This window comes from Arachis duranensis, chromosome 2, assembly GCF_000817695.3.
Source record: "Arachis duranensis cultivar V14167 chromosome 2, aradu.V14167.gnm2.J7QH, whole genome shotgun sequence".
Classification (NCBI taxonomy): domain Eukaryota; kingdom Viridiplantae; phylum Streptophyta; class Magnoliopsida; order Fabales; family Fabaceae; genus Arachis; species Arachis duranensis.
The window spans coordinates 41162275-41185513 of NC_029773.3; the positions used below are offsets into that span (position 1 = coordinate 41162275).

Sequence of the window (23239 nt, forward strand, 5' to 3'; positions counted from 1 at the left end):
CTAGAAGATTCTAGAAGACTCTAGAAGATCATAGAATATTCTAGAAGAGTGTGGATTGATATAAAAGTATGAAGAGTTGTATGGAACAATCTAGAAGTATTTAGAAAGTAATGGTAGGATAGATATTTATAAAGAAGGTTCTAGATGATTAATCTAGACCATTGATTAGATTTAATCCTAACCATCCATTGAGGAGGTGGATGGCTATAAATAGGAGGTAAGAGTTAGTGTGAGGATGTGTAAATCATTTGTAACAAACACTTGAGTAATAAAGTGTTCTTCCACCAAAGCTTCCTTTCTCTTGTGCTGTCTTGTGTTCTTAGCTTTCTTGCTAAGTATTGAGGGTTAGGCTAACTTGGTCTTAGCTCAAGAGGTTGAGTAAGTCCGAGTGCCGGCACGGTAGCGTTGGAGTGTGTCCAAGGCCGTGACAATTTGGTATCAGAGCTCTGGGCCTTCCATTGCTCTAAACCTCCTCTTTTATGTTAATACCTAATTCTAAAAATGATGAAGTAATCAAAATATGAACTTAAGCATTACAAGCAAATTCAAAACTCAAAATCACACCTTCAAACAATATAATCAAGCATGATATAATAATTTATCCTAACCTAATATTTAATCCCAAAACAGATACTTAATAATATATCACAAATCCTAAGCAACTAATTTATATAAACATAATAATTACTAAATCCTTAAACTATCTATATCATAAACAACTAATTAATCTACAAAATTTTCGTAACAAAATATATCTTACGTTTCTATATAATAATAAAAAAAATGAAAGAGTGACTAACCTAAATGCTGCTCAAATAATGCAAAGTTAGTTTATGGAGAGATGTTAGAGAGAGAAGTGAAAATGAGGGGGTAAAGGGAAAGACAGGGTCCACTTTGTTTATATACTATTTTGATTTTTGACATCAAGAACAATATGATCGACCCAATTAGAAAGTGTGCCACGTTGGGTAATGAGAAATAAATTTAGATGTTGAAAACTTTGCTCTACATAAGCAGCAGCATTGCAGCAACAAGATGCACTAATTATATGTCAAGACTACCAAGAGAGATGGATATTTTATTAAGGGGAGAGGGGACCAGTAAGTAGAGAACAGGGTATATAGTACAAGGTATAAGAAAACATAAAAGACTGGTCCTAAATCTCTTAAAGTTGTGCAGTTAGTCTAACACGGCTCGATGGGTCTGCAACACGTGCCAAAGTTGGATTCTCTTCACTTTCACTCTCTTTGGAAGCTGCATTTTGATGTGTACCCATTGCGCAAAGATAAGACAAGGACTGGAGCCATGAAACCAATGTGGGTTTGCGAATGACATCATCAGAATTTGCCACTTGAGAATATAACTCATTAAGAACCGCATCTTGTGCATCTTGTGGCAACTTGGTAACAAGTTGGGCCAACAGTTGCATCAACTTGGGCAAGACCTGAGAAGTAACAAAGGGCTTGCATAATCAGGCTTAAGAGTAGTATTTGACTAATATCATATGCATAATGAAATAACATAATGTCCAATTAATACACCATGCAACTGAATAGTAAGTACCATCCTTGAGCTTTTATGATCTATTGTTTAATTTTGCATGAAGCGGTCAAGCATAGTACAACCCAAAGCAGTTAATGTTTAATAAATTAACAACTTACTTGTATATCAACAAGAAAAACTAGGCGCAGGATCAAGCCCAATAATTTCTTGCTTGGTTCTGGCTCTCCTTGCTGCCTCTTCCATGCATCAGCCTCCGAAACATTGGCTTCAAAACATAGTTGATTGGCTTTGTCAACAAGACTCTGAATGCAATAATAAGTGGCAGGGCTTCCAGCAGGAACATGTTGGACCAGCCCTACAACCCCAGAAGCCATACCCTCAAAAGGAGTAATTCCCGGATATCCCTGTATTGATATTAGGTGATAGAAAGAAATTAAATATCAAAACAACAGGTCTTAGAAGAAGGATCAAGCTCTTTAGTAGGATCAATCAAATACCAATAAAGATCTTTGTATGTAATGGAAAACAAGTTGCTCCTTGAATGATGCTATATCATTCTCTTCAGATTCCTTTCCCATAGACATAAATGCCGCAAACAAAGAATGAGAGGCTTGGGCTACTTTTCCATTTGGGTGCTCCAAGTATCTAGTTTCTTATATATAAGGAAGCAAAACATGTAGGATGCAAAAGATAACACTTAGCTGAAATGCTGTTTAGTACAAAAGACAAGCTAAATCAAACATGTAGTTGATGTAGGATACAAGAACACCGTTGGAGCTATCATATTTTTGAATGCAAGGCTGGGCAAACACTCGATAAAAGTTGGGATGACTCGCAGGTAAAATAAAACTCGAGCTGTTTGGACTTCATCCTTCGACCATAAATAATTGGATTTCTGGTCTAGAAGACATAGAATATTATAAAACGCTAAAATAATTAAAATACATGAGAAGCCTACATTATAAAAGAAATTGAGTAAATCATACCTGGGCCATTTGTCAAGTCAGAATACGAAGGCATGGAATTCACAAAACATGTACAAGCATACTCATTCTTATTTACAGTTGCAACTACTTTACGAATAGTTTCCATATACTCTGGCAGGCGGACATGGCGAAAATATTCCATGCAAGAAAATGATATTAGTATCTTCAATGAAACTTCCATTTGCATTTCTTGAGAAAATTTGGAGTTCAACTTATGCTTTGTTACAGCTAATGCAAAGACTACAACCATAAGGAAAGCAGATTCAGCAATTTTTTCCAAAACCTCAAGAAGCTCATTTGCCTTGCCTTTAAGAAGCAAAGCTACTTGCCTATATCCAAAGTAAACATCCTGACAATATTGCCATAAAAAGTTTTCCACTATATTCTTATTTTCTTCGTCGGCTGAAAGATATTGATTGCAGAAAATCCCAGTTATTACTCCTGCTTCCTTGAAGAGGATACTATCTACATGTTCTTTGACTTCATTCAGCTTCAGTCTGCCTGAACTAAACACTGATTCATACAACTGGGGCAATGGAAACATTTCAGTTAACAATGCCAAAGCAAGACAAACAAAGAAAGAGGAATTGCTCGAAAAAGAGCCAGTTCGAACCAATCCTAACAAGACACACTGAAGCAAAAGCCTGTTTTTAGAATCATTTCTCAACACTTTGAATCTCAATGCCTGGGAAACCAAATCACTAACTAAAGCTTCCATACAAACAACTGCACAAGTTCTGATTCGAGACACAATGTCCAATTTCACACCACTTGATGTAGACCTATTTGCAGCTCTCAAAACTCCAGCCGCAGCCATGAAAACAACAAACGGAGTGTAGTTTTCCTTAGAGGTTCCAAAAGTTTCTTGGAGAAAAATATGCACTTTATTCAAAAGCTGGAAATTGATCAAGTTTGACATAACCCAATCAGTCAAATACAGAATCATTAGTCCATGAGAAATATTACCGTGAGGCCCATCTTTCGTTCCCCAAATTTCAAACAATGAATCCAATATTGTAACATAATGAACAGTCACAGAAGATGATAAAGCATAACCAACTCCAGCTAAAACATCAGGCAAAAGTTCTGTGAATGAACCAAGTACCTGACGTTTCTCCACAAACACTCTAGAGAGTAAATCCAGACAGAATGTTTTTGTACTCTCAAATGCCGAAGATGCAAAAGAAAAGGAACCCAACAGGAGAACACTTTCAGAGAAGAAAGCATGACAGTTTCCAGAATCAAATTGAGAAGAGAAGAGGTTAGAGAGGACATCCATTGCAGAATCAATTATAGCAGCAGTTGGCTTGGAAGCCTTTCGTACCCATATGTAAAGAAGCCTAAAGAAAAGAGGATATGATTCATATGGAAGAGAAATGTTCGAAGATGAAAGAATGCCAAGGACAAGTCTTGCTTGGGGGTCAGCAACATGGAGAGAGGTTTGAGAATCAACAAGGGTTCTAAGAGATTGCAGATGACGTTGACTAAATGATGAATTTTGAAGGGAGCCACGGAGGTCAGCCCATGCCTGAATGATGGCTCTGGCAGATGAGGAATTAGACTTTCTAGTGACAAATTTATCAGGATTGATACATTTCCTCTTTAGCCATTCCTCCAAGAACACGATGCCAGGTTGTGCTGACATATTATCTTACACTGAAACAATAGTAATAAAAACAGCTATTCATCATATTTCATCATTCTGTACAATCAATTGTAGTTTTCAATGCATTATTCCATGTAACATTTCATTGATGTTTATGCAGGTCCTACTTTTCAGCAAATCTGTATTGGCATATATGGGAAGAGGTGAGAGGTAAGCATGTGAATATGTTGATGGGGATAAAATTTCTGTAAGAGGATTAAGTTCAATCTCATTGAGATAGGGGTATTATAATGACCATGATGGTGGTAAAACCACATTAACCAGTTTCCCACATAGCAAATCAGTTATTGTTACTGGTTGAAACTAGTTCACAAAAATTTAAAAGCTTTTAGTATTGAAACAGAACCAGTTTTACTATATATATACTGTTTAAAAGACCAGTTTATCACCATTTACAAACAAACACCGATTTTCAAGTTTAAAAAGTTGGTTTATACCTGTTCTCAAAGCAATTAAAACACAAACCGGTCAAACTGATTTTAAGGAATTTCAAGATTTTAAAAGAATAATATTTTATTCCTTTTTTGGACTTTATTCTAAAATAAAACAACAAAAGATGCCTACTATGACATAATTGAAAGATACTATCTGACCCAAAAAATAATTGATGTCATCAATTACTAATGAAGGAGAAAACAGAACACGGAAAGCTACAAGGCAAACACAATCTAATACTCAATATTTGTGCTCAACCATCCTACACATATCACTTAAGTTTCAAATGAAACGACGAATGATAAAACTTAGAATGATGCTCTCTGAGTTAAACCTTTCCACTGATTCTCCTCAGAATGAGGTGCATCTAAAATCTCCAACACTTGTTAATCTAGCATAATGACAAGATTAACATGAATTCAATGGTGATCTTTTAAGTCTTAAATAAGTGATATTAATGGAAATCAAGATGCATGCTTTCTAATTCTAACAAAATGGTCTATATATTTTATTCAAAGTTAAAAGCTAAAACTAAAAAAAATCAACTGTATAAAACATATACACTAGGATGAAGCCAACTTCTTAATACAACCAAAGTTGTATGAGATATTAAAAAATATTATTGAGTTCTACATAGATAATAGAGGCAGAACATACTTTATGATACTCTCTAGAGCAATAGAAGAGCTCCATCATCAGAATACAGAAGACAAAAAGCATAGGCCATAAAGTAGTGCTTAGTGTTGCATAGAGAGACAGAACAAACTGCTCTCCAAATAATCAGATATAAAAGGAACAAATAATTTGTTTGCCATTTTTTCCAAATATTATTAGGAATCCCATAATTCAATTGAAGACGTAAAAAATAAATAATAAACAGTGTTAAAATCTAAATGTCCAAACAATGCTTGCCCCTAAATGTCACATTTTGAAACTTGAAACAATAAATGTTGCAACTTGCAACTACTTTTTCCACCTAACTTCCTAATAGGACCTCTGTTGCAGTATATATCAAATTTTAACATAAAAAGAGTATATATACACACAATCTCTACTCCCAGACAAGCGTGCTACATAAGTGATTTGTTCAGAAACATGTCCAAACTCCAAACCAATTCCTAAATAGGCTAACGGATAAATCTGAAACATACTCCTAAACCAAAAGGAACAAATAGAAAAGAAGATTAAAGTGAAGAGGAAAACCTACTTACTAGAATCAAATGATGGAGTTTACAAATTTATGGAAGAACAAACAACACTACAACAGTGATTGCAAAGTATTTGTTTAAAATTATGTTTTAGGAAATATTTACTTAAATTTTATGGAAGAACTAAAGACAGTGATCCTTTCCACTTTTCCACCATGAATACTATCTGACACTTTTATGTTCTTCAGAAACATCCATAATTATTATCAAAAACCTAAGCACTAAAGCAATAAAGAAACACAAATGTCCTCCAAGAAGTAGAAAATGCATAACACAAAATCTCAACCAATGTAATATTTTCACATATCAAATCATCAAAGCAAAGTAGAAAAGAGAGAAAGAGAAGGAAATATAACATACCGAAAAATTGCTGAAAGATCAGAAACAGCAACAGCTATAATTTCTTGTTGAAAGAAGATGGTGTGGGTGCGAATAGTGAAAAAAAAAAAAGGATGTTCATAGGAAAGAAATGTTAACTTGTCCGCTTATTTCTCGAAGAGGAAAAACAGGGAAAAGGATGCAAGTGACGGGGCTGGCGGCGGCAGCGATGACGGAGGATGCAGGCAGAACGCGAGCTTCGTGCAGCAGCAGCAACTTCCAACCACGCACAACACAGGAGAAGATAACCAGAAATCCGACGGAAGAGAGGAAGCAGAGGAGCACCGCGTCGACGTCGCTGTCGGAGAACGGAATAAGTAGCGCCGACGTAGGCTCAGGGAAGTTGAGTTAGGGTTCGTAGGGAGGGAGGAGATTTCTGTGTGTTATTGACGAGGGACTGAGGGAGTTTTGTGTTTCTGTGTTTATTTATTTTGTTATTACACGAAGACACATGAGAAGCCTCGTTGGCGGAGAGGAAATCTATGTGTACAGCCGTGAAGTTCTTAAGTTGAACATGGTGGTCGTAGTGATGGGAAGTACAAATAATAAAAGAGTGAGTGGGATCCAAGGAGTCGTGAGAGAGTGGCGAAGGAAACGCTTTTTAGAGGTTATGATAAGTTTGAGATGAGTAAGGGAATATGAAAGGTTGAAATAAGGTGTTGAACAGTGGTTTTTGATGGGTTTGGGAATTTTAGTTTGCGGATTCTGAATCGAAATGTGTTAGTTATGTTCTTCCATGCTTTCTTGGCTGTTTTAAGCTTATTCTGAGATTTACGTAATTATTTAATTTGTTCTTCGAAGTTTTAAATTTTGATAGTGGTCTTCGCATCCAATTTTAGACACTATGGTGGTTCCTAAAATTATTTTTAATGCTAACTCAGTTGATGGAATGTTAATGTGACTGTTGAAGGTTAATTAATTGGGGATATGGATTTTTTGAGGTTTGAATTTTATTTAGAAAATAAAGTGTAAATTTTTTATCGTTTATTTTATAGATAAAACAAAAAAAATTATTTAAAGATAACATCATATCTTATTTTCTAAATAAAAATTTAAAATCGCTAGATGATGTAGTAAAATTGTAATTGTATCCAATTTAATTTTTTTCTATTATAAAATTCTAATTCATCTCTAATTATCTGAATTGTGTTCTTCTTCTTACTTTTTTTTTCTTGAATCAGGCAACATTCATGAATTTGAAAAAATTATACGACAAACACTTTCCACATATATTTCGTTGCTGGAAAATGTGAGGATTTTCATTCCATTCGGTTTTCGAAAGGTTGAAAGTTGAAACTCTTCGGCGCGTTTTGTTCACCTTTAATCATGATGATGTTGTTGTAATTCAGTGGCGAATTAAGATGCTGACCGGAAGAAAAAGCTTGGTTCGTTTGATTGGAAAACGGCGTCGCTTCCTTCCCAATCGCCATTCCATTCTCTCCCAAACCCTTCCTCCTAACCAGGCATACCATCCAATAACCTCACTTTTCCATTTTCTTTATCTTTCTAATATCAACTATTAATGCCCACCAACTGTTTGAACTTTGAACTCCCAAGATAAGTAGCATCTCACAATTTTACATGTCCTTAAATTCAGTTTGCCTCTGCATTTTTAACTTTATGGTAAATGATGAATTGATTATTTGGTCTGATAATAGCATTTCTGGAATTCAGTTGGGGAAGGATAATGACTTGAAACGATTCAAGTCTTTGGAGGATGATGAGAATGAGAATGCACTGTCTTCAAGTAGTGTTGTAGATTGTTCCGTTTGTGGGTTTAAGATCCCTGGAGATAACTGTGAGATCAATTCTCATCTGGTATATGATTTTTTACTTAGGTTATTTTATTTGGTTGCTCGATTGATTGGACTGTGAATATCCTGCAAGTATGGTTTCTCAATGTTTAGAGAATTTTGATTAAGTGGAAGAAAAAGAAGAATAAGAAAAAGAGTTGGAGATGAATTAGGTTTTTATAAGGAGGGAGGGACCAAATTGAGTACAATTACAATCTTGCCACATTATCTAGCCGTTGGTTACCTCCAGCTTGGCAGAGAGTAGCCACATCAGTACTCCGTCTATTGAGTCAGTCTCGAAATGTCAAACAACTGAATGTGGAGGACCACTATAAAATAAATTGAAACTTCAAAGACCAAATTGAGTAGTTGCGTGAATTTCAAGGATCACTATTGAGATTTACTCTGAAAGAAAAACATTAGACTTAGAAAAATTTATGCAATTGCAATTAATAAAATTTCTTTATAATAAATATCAATGTCAGAAATGGTTAAACTCAATTTTAGTCTTATATTAATCTCGTCCTTTTTTTATGCAGGCAAAATTGGAGCATCATCGTCATTATTATCATATCAACTTGTTTACGTTTAACACTTTTTAGAATATTTCTGTTTTTGGTGAGAAATCTATAACTTTGTTCATTCTAGGAGTAGTTATGTATTCTACTCAAGTGCATATAACAACAAATTTTAATAGAATGAATTAACAGAAGTTTAACTTTAACAAATATATACAAATTATTTTTAGTCAAAGGTAATCAAATCAATGAAGCAAGAAGCTTGACTGACCATCTATAGAAAAGTAACTGAGCTTGTAACATTATCCGTCATTCATACATTTCTTGCTTCTCAAGACTTGTTAAAGGAGTTAAGGTTACACATGTAGAGATGTACAATACCAAAATTAAGAGCTGTCTCATGTGATGGCTCAAAAAGAAAGAAAAAAAAAATCTTATCAGAGCTCCATAATCTAAAGCAAGTTAACATCAAAATCTTGCTATAACTAAACCTTTTTGTTATTCCTACCATTCTATCCTCTGTTACAGGTCATATCCAGAGTATTTTAATTTTGAACTACTTTTCCTAATACTGATCTATACACTTAGTAAATTGATTATGCTTCTAATCTATATCATTGGGGTGAAAATTCTATGGAAGAACTTCATAAGCCCCATTTTTTTGCCCCCAACTACACACCCTAAGAGGAAGGTTATGCATCAACATGAATTCAACTTCTGGTGGGGCTAATAGATGAGCCAGTAGCTGCATCCTGTACAGATTCTGGACTATATTTCATAAGCACCCTATCTTTGTTTTGGTTCCACCATTCTGCTGCTTGAGTCTCGTCAAATTTGCGCTTACTGCACCGAGAAGAAAAAAAGGAAAACAAGAAAGAGATGAAATCATATCCTTACAATGCTTTAGTCGCATGCAATGCACATCCCCATATTGAGAAGCAGGAATTTTCAAAGATTGAATCATTAGTAAATTTCAGATGGAATATGAAATATCATCTGAGAATTTATTGTATTAGCAAGTGACCAGTACCTGAATCTAATTCGTTTAAAAACTTTTCCACCAGAAGGTAATTCTACAAATGTTACATAAACACCACGTTCAAATTGTTCGATGGTCACTATTTCTTCTTGTTTCTCATTCCCGGGTCTGTGTGGATTAGATGATCTTGGCTTATTTGGACTCAACAAAGATGACTCATTGCTTTCTTGAAGAGCATTTCCTCCATTCATAGATGAACCAGCTCCAGCAGCATCAACGGTTTCTTCCATTTTTTGTTCTGGCTGTTTACGAGAGTCATTGTGTGCGCCATGTAAATCATTTGCACTTTGTGACCTTGATTCCAACGTTGATGCAAATAAGGATTTGAATTCCATATTTTCTTTAAGAAATGTCTCAGCATGAGTATGCAAGGTAATTAAAGATTCATAGTCAGGAACTGGTGGCAAGTTCTCAGTCACTTCCCTCAACTGAAACCCACAAATAGATAGATAAAGTGATAAACAAATAAATAAAAGAAAACAAATGTAGATGTGAGAGTAAAACACTTTTTAAATGACATGCTAGAAATCATAATCACCAATATTAATCATTTTTAAATGACATGCTATTAAAAGTAGATGTGAGAGTAAAACACTTTTGCTAGTGTGTACGTACAAGATTCCATATTTGTAATATCGAGAGTAAATATTCATTTTGGTCTCTAACAAATTTATAGGACAAATTAGTCCTTTGGTATTTCAAAGTTCTTACATTTTTTCACCATTTAAAAAGTGGCATGTTAGTCAGTCCCTCCTTATAAAAATATTGAAAATTTTTAAATATACTTATTTGTATATAGAGGGACTAAAGATTTTTAAATCTTAAGAAACTGACTTGTCATTTGAAACTTTTGTCGAAATAAAAAATGGATATTTATTCATATTCGAAGATTAAAAACAAAGTTTTTACTTTTTACTATTTAATTAACCGACTCAATTAGCTGCCAAAGGTCACCAAATCAAAAGATCCTTCAACATATTTCAATTGTTTGAACTTTGAAAACTTTTGTTTCTTTTAATTCACAGAAGTTCCTGTTCAAAATTTAGCTCTTCATAAAGAATAAAGATAGCTAACTTAACTGTGTTTGATCAATTAATGTTTTCTTAACTCTTATGGTGTTAGAATAACAAAACGCTTTCATGGACCTCTAAAAATATTTGTCTCATCCAACACATGCACTAAAATCTAGTAATTTATTATTGGACGCATGTTTGATCAATCCCTATTTTGTCTTCTCTTTCTGACTTACTTATCTAAAACCACAATATCAACAAAGGAGAATAGTTTTCATTCCTTATCCACAAAGTTGAGAAAATCTAAAGATAAAAGAATCGTCATTGAGAGTTTATTCATATGTATGGAACCAAAAATGAGAAAAAGTACTTATTACCAAACGATTAACAGGTTCATCAATGGGATTTGATTCTTAAACTACACAGACATATTTTCTTGCCAATTGTATGATTTTTCATTTCAATTTTATGCCGATCTTGATAAGTAATGCTTTAACAATGTTCAATAGAGGTACCTGATCTGTCATGCACTGGAGATATTCCTTCAGTATTCTATGCTTAGATGATTCCTCTTTAACCAATGAGGTAGATTCCTCAATCTTTTTCTCAAGTTCCCGAATCTTGATATCTTGCATGTCACTCTTCTGCTTCAAATTTTGATTCTATATCCAGAAAATAAACATTCGTAAGAAATAATTAATCAACAAGACATGTTGATACGAGGATTAAGAACTAAACCTAAAGCATGTTAAGACTAAAATTTACTTGGTTTTTTAATTTAGAGACTTCTTGATTCAAAAGATCATTTGTCTTCTTTAAACTATCAATGAGGCTTCTTGAAAATCCGGGGGAACTAGAACGTGGTGGACTTGGTCTCCTTGCATACGGTGATGGAGGTCTTAAATTACTTGGTGTAGGTGGAGTTGGAGGTTGAGTTGATTGTGTAACGGGAACAGAAGCATTCTGCATGACACTAGATGAACTTGGAAACACATTATCCATTGGAATACGCAAAGGAGCTTGAGCAACTCGGACTGTGGAAGAAGAGTCATGCAAAGTTATATTCTTACCCGTCAATGTCTCAAAGTATTTTACAGGATCGGTGCTGGGAGATGAGAGAATTTTTGCATTCTTTGCCTCTCTTGTATCAAATCTTTCCTTTCTATGAGCACGAGTAACATCCTTATTATAAGTGGAAGAAGCACTGCTAGTCTCAGGAACTTTAAGCTTAGAATAACAAGAGTCACACACACGATGTGGTTTGCTAGGTGTTGGAGCCAATGCTGCTCTTATTGACTTTTTGGAGCTACAAGGATGGCAATACACCAATCCACAATTATAACAATTATGCCTTTTTCTTGTAAAACCAAATGGTTGCCGGCAACCCGAGCAAAGTGATTGGTCAGCTCCAGAAATCCACTTATGTATGCATACACAAAATGTAAAGCTTGAGCCACACGAAACATGCTTTACGTGTCTGTCTCTAAAGGCTTCAACCAAAATTGGTGTGTTATGGTCATCTGTGTCTCCATGTCCCAATCTTCCATTGGCACCTCTGCCCCATGTATATAGTTCACCTTTTGAAGTCACCACAGCCACATGATGTGAACCACATGATATGTCCTCTACAACCTCACCCACTAAATTATCTTTGACCAGACTTGGTGTTCTTCCATTGGACATTGGATTTCCTAGTTGACCATATTTAGTTTCTCCCATAGTAAAGACCTGACCAGAGGCAGTGAGGGCAACAGTCATAGTGGTCCCACATGCTACCTGATGAAAACTATAGTCACTCAGTGCAGAGACACAAGTTGGTTGAAGATAGGTATTCTTGCTAGCATGGCCAAGACGATATTGGTCGCCATCGCCCCATGTGAAAAGCTTCCTAGATGAAGATGCATTTGTACCACAATGATCAACAACCTCTATAATTGCTGCAGTGTGCCATACTCCACATGCAACTTTGATTGCCCTTTGTCCACACATTAAGCGCACCTCCTTCGGATATGATACACTATCTCGATCTCCATGGCCCAAGACACCGAATTTTCCATCACCAAAGGTAAACAGTTTTCCAATGGAGGTAACCAATGCTGAATGCCATGTGCCACATGCTACAGATACAACGAGAAGTCCATCTAAAGGTCCTCCAATCTTCTTTGGTATCCAATGGCTCACATCAGTGCCATGCCCAAGAAGTCCTGCATTATGTATGTCATCACCCCAAGTAAATATATCACCATGTGTAGACAGAGCACAAGTATGGTATTCACCACATGCAACAAAACCTACACTAGTAACAGCTAAAGACTCCACGAGTTGCAGTCTCCCACGATTTTTATGAAGCCCATGACCAAGTCTCCCTCCAGAGTCATCTCCCCATGTAAACACCTCTCCTTGCCTTGTAATGAGAGCAATGTGATGTACACCACACCCGATCTGATGAACATCAATAACAATATTAGACTCTAATGACTTAGGAGTTAGCACATTCTTTGTCGAAAGGACCTGACTCCCAAACCCATCATGTGAGGCTCCATGTGCCCAAATTCTTCCCCATATGAAGACATCTCCGAGAGATTCTATGTCGTCTTGTCCGGACAATACACTACTTGCACAGCCAACACTTGACACACTGATACGAGAAGAACCATCTCCTCCACTTGTCCTCACTGGCATATTTGAAGCTTTCATTATGAGCAAAGTCAGAACAATCCTGCAAATGAAATTAAGAAAAGATGGTTAATTCATTTCTCCAAAAACTTAAATTTTAGATAACCAATAGAATTATCATATATAAGAAACCAATTAATTAGAGACTAAAGGAATTAATTGGAATTAGGAACTATTTGGCAAGATGTAAACTAAGTAATCTGAAAAATAGAGTATCATTCAAAGAAATTCCATTAAAACTCACATCTGTAAACTCACTTCTAGGGCGCTTACTATTATGTCCAGAAGATATTAATGCGTTAAGGCCCGCAAACCATACCTCCACCTCAGCTTTGTCCTTGCAGATCTAGAAATATGAAATAAGGAAAATCAATATAGTTGAAGTTTTCTGCAAGAAATCAATGTGATGGAAGTTACTATGTTTTCTGACCAAATCAAGTGATCGTTCCCCTTTTTTGTAAATAAGTGAAAATGACAGGTAGTCCTTTTCAGGGCGCAAATATCTTCTAAAGACAGCCTACAAAATTGATATATTTGGGTTAAGTGCATCCTAAATAAATATAGTATCCAAATAACAAGCATGTCACATACTGTTCTCTGTCCAGGGACTATGCGTGAAACAGAAGATAACTTTAGACTCTTTTCCTTTCCATGAGAAAGCCAAATCAGCTTTGTTTCATCCTGTCAATGGCATAAAGTATGAACCTTTTATACAAAGATGTGAAATTCAAACTATATGATATGCATGCATGTAAACTTTTCACAAAAGAAAAAGGAACTTACTGCTGAGAGCCTAAATGGAACAACTTTTGGCTTCCCTTTTCGACAATACTTTACTAATTGACTGCCCTTTTTTAAAATAATTAGTGCCTGCATCAAGATGTAAAATGAAAATTAACTTTTAATACCTAAGGCACCTCATCATTATAATCAATATTGGAAAATATAATACTATCAACAAATTCTTATTGCATAAAAAAAGAACTACTTTATTGGTCACTATTTTACTTAATATATTTCCCATTGATAAGCTAAGAAGTGAATCTAATCATTACCCAATCAAAAACTATGTAAGAAAATGATAATAACTAAATAGCGTTCCATTTGAATGAAAGATTGTGTTCCCTATACATTTGCTTATTTAGTACCAGTATTCTGCTTGTGTTCCATTATCCACTAATTGTAATATATTGGGCTCCTATTTGGTTGGTCTTAAAGACACAAATACTCAGATATGGAGGTATATAGATATGGTTGGTGAAACAGAAGATAGACACGGCAAGATTGAAACAAACTGTCTCTATATGCATCTCATAAAGAAGAGCATTAGTTTCCCATTTTTTGCATCTGTCTCATCATGTCCCTCATCCCAAACGCAACCTTGATGTTCAGTGAAAAATGTTCAAGAAGCCTACCGCTATAGTGGCCACACAAGCAATCAAATAAATTGTAGGTGGAGTACCATCAATAGTCATACCTTCCAATTCACAAACTTAGCATATGAACAATCAAACAATCAAAGGAAAGAGCCCTAATATTTTGAGTTATCTTTTCATAATATCTGTTAACTCAATGTATGTTCATATGGACACAAAAGTTGATGATAATTCCTGCAATTAAAGAAATATAATCTGAAGAATCAAAGTTTCTATGATTGAAACTAACTTGCTCAATATCACGGTCATAATTCCCATAACTAGCTGGATCTGCCATTCCATCTGAAAGAAACTGCAAGAGAACAACTGAAGAAAAAACTCAAGCACCATCCTTTCTACTTGGGCCTCTCATCAAAATCACCAAAAATACCTTAACATTGAAATTTTCCCCAAAGAAAGCATTAAATATTTTTATTCTTTTAATTTGTTTTATCTGTTGGGAAAAAGGAAAATGCTTGAAGCTCAAAAATGGATATGCATGGGGGACAGATTTAGAAACCATAGAATGATCCAGATGAAGATCTTTCATGCAGCACCAAAAAAGATCGAAATTTTGGCAAAAGTACCTCTGAAATTAGCATGAAGAAGGGTGTGATGAATTTCTGAGAATGATTGCAATGAGCAGTTCTGAGAGAGAGAGAGAGAGAATGCGAAAGTTACGTAGAAGAGACGGGTTTGAGATATTGGCGCGCTTCTTTAACTAAACACACTATGCTTCACCTTCGTCTTAGTTTTTTTAAACATTATTTTCTTAGTTTTTCGAGGCTATGTCCATCGGTTGCACTAAAGTTTTTTTTAGCATTACGTATAAACACAATATTGAATACGAATATGTTAAGCGTACATTAAAATTAATTATTAATATAAAATATATATTAAAATTTAAATACATATTAAAAATATATTAAATTACATATATATTTATATATAATTTTAGTGTATAAATAATATTTTTATATCGAATAAGTTATATTATTAAGAATTCGAATAGTTTAGTATGGATAAATGATCTAATAATTATAAAGGTTTAATTACGATGTATTTGATAAATTTTAATAATTTTTTATATTTTTGATAAAAAAAATTTTAATTTATAAACTTAAGCATATGTTCTTAGAACACAAGAAAGATAAATTTTAATTATAAAAATTTGAAAATAATAGATATCTTTTAAAATTATCAAAATAAAAAAATTTAAATTCTTTTACTATAATAACATTAACATCTTCCCTAAATTAAACTCGTATTTTCTTTGTAAGCTACATTAAGATTATTGACCAATTACGTAGTAAAAGTGACATATGACATAATTAATATTTTAATTAAAAAGTTTGATTTTGTACTTTATTAGGTTTAAACGTTAAGTTAATTCTATTAAGTTTTTTATTTTTATCGTATGTAATTTTCTAACTTAATAATATAAAATTAGAAACTAAGGGAGGACCACTGGGAAAAATGAAAATGTCACCATTTTGGAAGGATAGAAATGGAAGGTTTAATTGGACATGTAGATTATATATATTCGTAATTATTTTTCATGTGGAATCATAGAAAGAATTCAATCACTACTAATTGGTATCTTAATTTATGCATTAATGACCATAGATAATTCGCCATAGTTTTTGCATTATACATAGCGGATTTGGGCAGTATAGCCAAAACGAATTCTATTTGGGCTATTACCTTCTCTTTTACTATGTTCTCATCGACAAGAATACTCTCATTAGTCGACTTTTATAGCAAATTCTATTAGTTCTTTGTCGCTTTGGGTTGTAGGGCTTACTTCCTAACCCCAATGAAAGTAGTAACTAGCGTTGGTTTTTGGGCGGCTGAAAAGTTGCCATGAGAAAGTAAGTAAGTCTGGAAGTTTGAAGTCTCGGTGCATCGGATACATAGCTTATCGAATTAGTTGCGATATCGATGGAAATGCATACTACGACAGAGTAGAGTTTGATACATCAACCATGAACCATCTACTCAATATCATTGTACGAGGTAAAAGGACAACCAGTTACTGCAGGCGATCGTATATTGAGCTGCTCTCCGCCGATTGTTGGAATGACGCAAGCCAGGCCTCGGCCGGAAGGTTGCCACGAGTAAGTAAGTAAGTTTGGGGGACCGGAGTCTCCGTGCACCGGACACGTAGTGTAACACCCTATCATACTAAGTTTCACTTTGTATATGTGAAGTAAAAGCGATAAAGTATCACGACAGTTCTAAAACTCCATATAATAGTATATAATCAAGAAATAATATAACTAGAAATCCGATGAAAGGAATAAAGGATCAAAGACTCATAGAATAGAGAATAAGTCACAGCCTGCGGAGTTTAAGTCGGCCAGCTCAACCTGAATACAACAAAGTTTTGAAGTTTAAAACAGCAACATCCTATCTCTCAAAGTTTTCAAAAGTAAAGCCTCTAAGGCAACAAAATACAATAATCCAAAAGTGAGAGAATGCTATATCAAAATAAACAAAATACAAAAGAAAACCATCCTCTGCTCTATCACCATCTGCAAACTCACCGAGGTGGGTTACGAACTGTATCTGAAAAACAACAACATATGGTATGAGAATCAGAAGTTCTCAGTATGGTAACAGTGTCCAATAGATAAGATATAAGATTTCGGAAAGACAAAGACAATCCTAGAATTTCACATTGATACAAGACATTCAAGCTTATGAAAGATATAAATTCACCATAAACAAGGTAATCTAACTTAAGAAAATTTTAACTAATACTAGTCACCGCTGACCCACAGCCTTCACCAACCTATCCTCCATGCGATCCCATTGCCACCGCCTACCAAATCTCCTCAATCCTAACAGAAAACACAGGTAATGCAAACAAGTAAAGCACAAGTAATATACATATACAGCAAGTAAAACAAATAGCAAGTAGGCATGTGATTCATTTAGGCATAACAGAAGTTAAACAAAGCAAACAAGCATATAGAAGATGCATATGATGAATATCTGTCCTATTGGTTGTGATATCACATTGTTGGTTCAAAGTTGCCAACCCGGCACATCCGTTCGAATGTAGTCTTTCTGCCATGCCCAGGGATATAGTGCGCTGCTCACTTTTGTCCACATAGGGATATAGTGCCATACTCACTATTAATCCAAGGATATAGTACCCGCCTCACTTTCATGCGCATCCCAGAGATATAAAGCCCTGCACACTCTTGCAGTAAAGAAGGTTATGCCAGCGGGATACTACCTTAACCCTCACATCTAAACATAGGCAGGAGACTGCTATAGTCCCTACGCCGACGCCGCTACCTCGACAAGCGGGATTCACCACCATCCTTACCCGAGGTGCATAGTAACTTACCAAAAGAACATATCATCATTTACTTTCAAGTTCTCATCTCATTGAAATCATCATTAGTTCTCAACCACTCAAATTCATTGTCAATATAGCACTCCACCAATTCACATTAACGAGCCCATCTATCATACTTCCCAAGTCTAAGTCATCGGCTCTAATCCCATAACAAAAATATCCATTTAAGTCTACTCAATACACTCTCCCTTAATCTAAAGCCTAAATACTAGCTAAGGGGTCTTAAACGAGTGTTATGGAAGTTTACAAACTTGTCAAAAAGGTAAAATAGTTAAAAACAGAATTTTAGGTGGAAAAAACAGGGCTTGTGCGTACGCATGATAGCCATGTGTTCGCACGCACCAAAAAGATTTACCAGCTCATGTGTACGCATGATGTTGTGTGTATGCACAACTTGAAAATTTTTCAGGGTGTGCATACGCACACCCCCTCGTACGTAAGAGCGAGTTGCCACACACACTCTAGTCCGTGCGTGCACACGATAGTGTGCGTGGGCACACAACCAGAATTTTTGCAATTTTACAGATTTCAGTTTTTTGCACCTAACTTCCAACATTCATAACTTTCTCTACGAAATTCCAATTTCTCTATTCTTTATATCATCTTAAAGTTCTCTCAACCATCTTTAATTTGAAATAAATTTCACTTGAATCCAAACTCCAAGGGACATGTTATGACCCGTCGAAATTAGTTTAAAATTTTTTTTACCCAAGTTGCCAAATCCTCAAAAACACCAAATCTCTCAATTCAAACCAATTTTACTGACAACCTAAACAATACCAAAATAACTCAAGACTTTATATCAAACATTCCTCAATTATTCAACCTAAATCACATCGATGCTCTTCGATTTTCATTAATCCATATCAACATCACCCTCAATATTAATCACATTATTAATCATCATCAATCATAACCAATATTAATACTCATCATTTTATCATCATAATCATACTCCAACACATGCAACTCATTCAATCTTCATCATAATTCATATACCACACATATCTAAGACTCCATATCATCATCATCATCATCATCATCATCATACACTCATCATCAAACATAACAATTTATATTAATTAATCATACACCTAATTATTCAATAATATCTTAAAGGTCACTAGCCTAAATTTCATGAAATATTACATATTAACTAAAGGAAACTGAAACTATACATTGGCTGATTCTCACACAAAAAAAGATGCACCAAATTGATTCCTCAAACAAGCTCAACAATTCCTAGCCACGAAGGATCAACTCCAAGTGCACCAATTCTTTAATTCAACTCCAACTCAACAATAATTCAAGCTATAACCATACAAGTTACCAAAAATTAATCTTAAGGTTTAACAAATTGACAACCCACAAGGTCTAAGAGCTTTCTTATCTTATTCACTGTAGACTGGGACAAAACCCAATAATTTTTCAATGTTGGATACCACCTAAACAATCAAAAGCACAAAATCTACTGAACAACCAAATTCAAAATGCAAAATATATTAGGACAGAGAATTGGAGTATGGATTTCGAGTTCTTACCAATTTTTTCTAGCTAGAAATGATGGGCTCAACGAGAGTTTTTCGTGGCCTTAAACGGCATGCAAATCGAAGCTCTATAGCTCAAGTTATGAGCTTGGAAAAGTGATGAATGAATAGTGGAAACTCAAACCCTTTCTTCTTCATTCAGCTTCACACTTTCCTTTTTGTGTGTGTTATGAGGCTGAATGGCCTCTAATTAGCTTATATACATGTTGGGCTTGGGCCAAACCTAGGTCTGGTCCAACCAGTTAGCATTTTTGGTTCGTTTGACCCAACTTCGGGCCAAACTCTATAGAATTAGTGTCCAATTTTCAATTCTAAATATTTTTCTAAGTTTTTTTGTAGTTTTATTTTCTCACTCGTAGTATCAGACAGACTTAAGCCAGTACTGCTGGCTAATTTATCGATATGCATTTTTACGCAATTTTTGCCGAAAATTATACTTTTCCATTCGAAAAATTCACTGAATTCAAATCTCACCTTTAAATTTTTAAATTATGATGTCTAAATTTTTGAACTTAACGAATCAGTTGCGATACAGATGGGTATGCATGCTACGAAAGATAGGATAGAGTCGGATACATCAACCGTCTACTCAATATCCTTGTACGAGTCCACAATCACTACACTAGATGAAACTTGATTTGGTGAATTGAAGTTGGCCTAAGGTGTAAAAGGACTCCCAGTTATTACGTGCGATCGTATACTGAGGTGCTCCCTGTCGGTTGTTGGAATGACATGGGTCAAGCCTCCATTAAAAAAGATGAAGGGTCCAGACAAAGGTCAAAATAGGGGGTACAAATTCCCAGGGCAGAAAACTAATCAATATCTCAATGTGACATAAGCCTTTTCAATTTTAGTTGGGAAAGAACAGTGAAGTCCATCCGAACTGTCCAATGAGGAATAAATAAGAGGAAAGAAAAGCCCCCAATAATGTGTGAAGCACATGCGAAACAGGCACGGAGAAAACTAAGTGTGGAGGATAAGCAGTCGAGCTCATTTCCTTTGTTTCCTGGGCCCTAAGCATTGTAGTCTTTCCTGGCCAAATCCTTGATTGGGGGCATTTTGTTGTGCTACTTAACTATAGAAAGACTTTTTTTAGTCATATATATTAATAGAAAGATAGATCCATCTATCCTATCCAATTTAGATTTATATAAGAAAGAATTTTTTTATTCAATGATTGATTCAAAGAACTGTGCTAAACTCTCCTATCCCATCATGAAAAGGCTCTGCTGCAATGGATGCTAGAGGGTCCGTAGTATCCAAAGCACGGGAGTGATCTAGTAGCCAGGAAGGGGCCTAGAAGTTTCTACTACTATACCACACTACACTCGGCACTACAATTTACAGAGCTAACTCATGTTCAGTCCCTGGCAGACTGAAGGGGGCTTCGGTCCTTTTTCCCTATCCCCTCGCCCAGGCAGGCTAACGGGGCCTTACTTATTCAGGTGGGAGTTGAGCCCTGAGATGCACTGTATAGAGGAAGATTCTCGGCCCCTCCTCATTCTCTACATTGTTCCAAACCTTTCTTTAACATAGGTGACAACGAGCGAGGCAAAAATAGAACGGATCGAACACGAGAATAAGAAGCAATCTCACCTTCCTTTTTGATCATTTTGATAGAGAGGGATGGAGAAAGTGGAAAAATTGGAGTAGCATTTCCCAGTCAAAAAGAGATGGGTTCTCATCTTGCATTTCTCATCGAACAAATATGAAAAAAATCATATTAAAAAGTGTTCCTAACCCACCAACCCATTCCTTCATAGAACAGTATATTGTAAGTGATCCAAACTTGCCCGAAGCGAGTCTCCCATAAAGGCAAGTGAAGTTGGTAAGCTGTATGATGGGCAACTATGATGCATTCTCATATTTACCATTTTAACTAGTTAGTTTAGTTAGTTTTGGCTTAGTTTCATTCACTTTCTTTGAAATAAATGAGCAATTTTGTGAGATTTTCCTCCATGCATCCATGAACCAAGAACTAAGTAAAATTTGGCATAATTCATGCAAATGACTCAAGGAGTTTATATACAAGTTGATGTGAATGATTCCCTTAAAAATTATTGCATAAGATGGCAAAACTTTGAGAAAAATTCTTCGGTTTATGTTAGGTGATGAAGCAAGAAGACAATGGAGCAAGAAAATCTTGGAGCAAGGAGGAACAAACATGTTGGCAACTTGGAAACTAAGTTGGTAACGCCAAAGTGTGTGTGCAGCAAGGAGGAAGAAAGGGTGTTGTTGGCTGCGTGTTCAGCAACAACTCCAGCAACAACGCCCAACAAATCAAGCTGTCAAGGAAAAGAAGGCTTGGGCGTTGTCACTGGCGTGTCCAGCAACAACGTGGCCAACAACGCCAGGAAACAAGCCAAGTTTCCAAGGATGGGCATTGTCACTGGCGTGTTTGGCAGTAACGTGGGCAACAACACCAGGAAACAAGCCAAGTTTCCAAGGATGGGCGTTGTCACTGGCGTGTTTGGCAGTAACGTGGGCAACAATGCCAGGAAGCCAACAGAGAAGAAGGATTGCATGTTGTCACTGGCGTGTTCAGCAACGATGTGGGCAACAACACCAGGAAGCTACCAGAGAAGAAGGATTGCACGTTGTTGCTGGCATGTTTGCTAACAACGTGGGCAACAACACCCATACAAAATGGAGAAGAAGAGTTGCACGTTGTAGCTGGCGTGTTTGCCAACAACTTGGGCAACAACTCCCTTGCAAAATAGAGGAGAAGGCCTGCACATTGTTGCTGGCGTGTTTGCCAGCAACTTTAACAACAACGCCCAGGCAGCCTGACCTTGCCCTCTTCAATGGAGTATATCTTGAGCTAGAAAACTCCAAATGAGGTGTTTTGAGTGGCATTGGAAAGTAGACATCAAGAGCTTTCCAACCATATATCATAGTATGGGATTCGAGTTCATTTGAAGATTCAAAAGCTGGTTTCATTTAGAGCCTCAGAGACTAAGGGCGTTGTCACTGGCGTGTTCACCAAAAACGCCCAACCAAGGCAGCCTGACCTTGCCCTCTTTAATGGAGCATAACTTGAGTTATAGGGATCCAATTGAAATGCTTCCAGTTGCATTGGAAAGCTGACATTCAGAGTTTTCCAACCATGTATAACAGTCTATAGTGAAGCACAAAATTAAAGCTCAAACTAGAGGCAACTTTGGGCATCAAAACTGAGTTCAAAAAGGCAGAAAAGGGCCAAGTGTTTGGCAACAACTTGGGCTGGCAACGCCCAAGCACCAAGCCTGGTGCCCAGAAAATTCCTTGCATGTTGCCAATGTGCATAAAGCTGGCGTGTTTGCCAGTAACGCCCAGTTGGGCCAGGATTGATGAGGACTTGCTCTTGCTCTCTACAGTCTCTTCAAAGGGGAATACTTCCTTCATTGGACCGGAACTTAACAAAGGAAAAGCCCACATTGCTAATCCAATTGAAGACCTCCAAATGAGTTTTAGGAGTAGTATAAATAGAGTAGAATTTTGTACTTGGGGGACTTCTTCCAGACTTTTTACTTCTTACACTTTTTGCACTTTTTACTTTTAGATACTCTTACACTTAGTTTTTGTTGAAGTTACTTTCGGAAGCAATTTTTGAATTTCAGTTTTCTAAGAACTTCTTCTTCTTCACTCTTCATTTTCTTCTCTACTTAATTAGAATGCCTACTTTTGCATTTGTTGTTGAATTTAGAGCTATG

The 23239-nt window shown here is 35.8% G+C and overlaps 2 protein-coding genes across 2 annotated transcripts; both read right to left on the minus strand.

Moving 5' to 3' along the window:
* Nucleotides 1-871: 871 nt before the first annotated feature.
* On the minus strand, nucleotides 872-6909 carry LOC107469981 (uncharacterized). The gene is made up of 6 exons (XM_016089373.3): nucleotides 6159-6909; nucleotides 2490-4145; nucleotides 2265-2403; nucleotides 2001-2148; nucleotides 1662-1907; nucleotides 872-1444 (listed from the first exon to the last, which is right to left on the minus strand). The coding sequence occupies exons 2-6, from the start codon at nucleotides 4132-4134 to the stop codon at nucleotides 1166-1168; spliced, it is 2457 nt and encodes an 818-aa protein (XP_015944859.1). The 5' UTR covers nucleotides 4135-4145; nucleotides 6159-6909; the 3' UTR covers nucleotides 872-1165.
* Nucleotides 6910-9197: 2288 nt separating this feature from the next.
* LOC107469978 (PH, RCC1 and FYVE domains-containing protein 1-like) lies at nucleotides 9198-14931 on the minus strand. The gene is given in 9 exon segments (XM_052257810.1): nucleotides 9198-9330; nucleotides 9518-9954; nucleotides 11055-11201; nucleotides 11305-13258; nucleotides 13389-13561; nucleotides 13646-13732; nucleotides 13807-13896; nucleotides 13999-14085; nucleotides 14881-14931. Coding segments are annotated over 9 exon segments (3156 nt in total). The 5' UTR covers nucleotides 14929-14931.
* Between the last annotated feature and the right edge of the window lie 8308 nt (nucleotides 14932-23239).